This window comes from Plasmopara halstedii (assembly GCF_900000015.1).
Source record: "Plasmopara halstedii genome assembly, contig: Scaffold_3120, whole genome shotgun sequence".
Lineage (NCBI taxonomy): Eukaryota > Oomycota > Peronosporomycetes > Peronosporales > Peronosporaceae > Plasmopara > Plasmopara halstedii.
In genome coordinates this window covers 1,966,776-1,967,536 of record NW_020190023.1, presented here as the reverse complement: position 1 = coordinate 1,967,536, position 761 = coordinate 1,966,776, and the positions used below count along the sequence as shown (strand labels likewise).

The 761-nt window shown below is 45.1% G+C and overlaps 1 protein-coding gene across 1 annotated transcript in view; it reads right to left on the bottom strand.

Moving 5' to 3' along the window:
• Positions 1-58: 58 nt before the first annotated feature.
• PHALS_07961 (ammonium transporter family) overlaps positions 59-761 on the bottom strand; it is a gene marked incomplete at both ends in the record, with an annotated part of 1,494 nt that continues 791 nt past the window's right edge. Inside the window, one exon of the mRNA XM_024721515.1 lies at positions 59-761. This exon is cut by the window's right edge and continues 791 nt beyond it. Coding sequence (XP_024586606.1) covers positions 59-761 — 703 coding nt within the window.

Genomic DNA, 761 nt, shown 5'->3' with positions numbered 1-761 from the left:
TTGACTGAAACAGGTTGAGTTCCTGGTTTGAGCTGAATTTCATGCTCGATGCCCTCTCCTACCGGAGGTGTCTCATTCGGAAGTTCTGTGCAAAAAACTGTATTAGAATACTTACGTAATGTTTCATAAGCTTGATTATCCTTGACAGCTTCCCATCCTTGACTCTTAAAGCGTTCAGCCTTCTCGGAGTCATGGGGTTAATGACAAAAATTGCTTCAATGTCTTTGTCATGGCGCAACATTCTCAGAAATTGCTGGGACGAAAGTAGTCTTGTCGTTCCATGTTGCCCCTTATGGCTATGCTGTCGATAGTAGTTAAAGATTTCTCGACTTGGTTCTGCTCGAGCCTTACGCTGTCCAGCAACAGATCTAGCCGGACGTTGCTTTAGAAGCCGAATCTGAACATCACCTTTTGCAGTCAACTCGACACGAGGAGTAACTAACCCTGTAGTCCAGTCAATATCCGGATTTTGCTCACGAAGCCACATCATGCCTAAGACAACATCCTTATTCGCCGGGATGGGCATCACCTGAAAGGTTCCCGATGTTAATGGGAAACCTGGTACTTGTAGCTTCATCTCTACGGCTCGGTGTGGACGAAGTACGAACTGGTTATAACTAAGGTCGACTTGCATCATCTCACCTTCAGCGATTTCAAGGTTAAGTTTCTTCACCAATTCTTCGGACACGCCGTTTAGACTGCATCCATCGTCGATGAAAATAGTGACAGATCTCTCTTGACCTGCTTCTTTGAATGCTTTT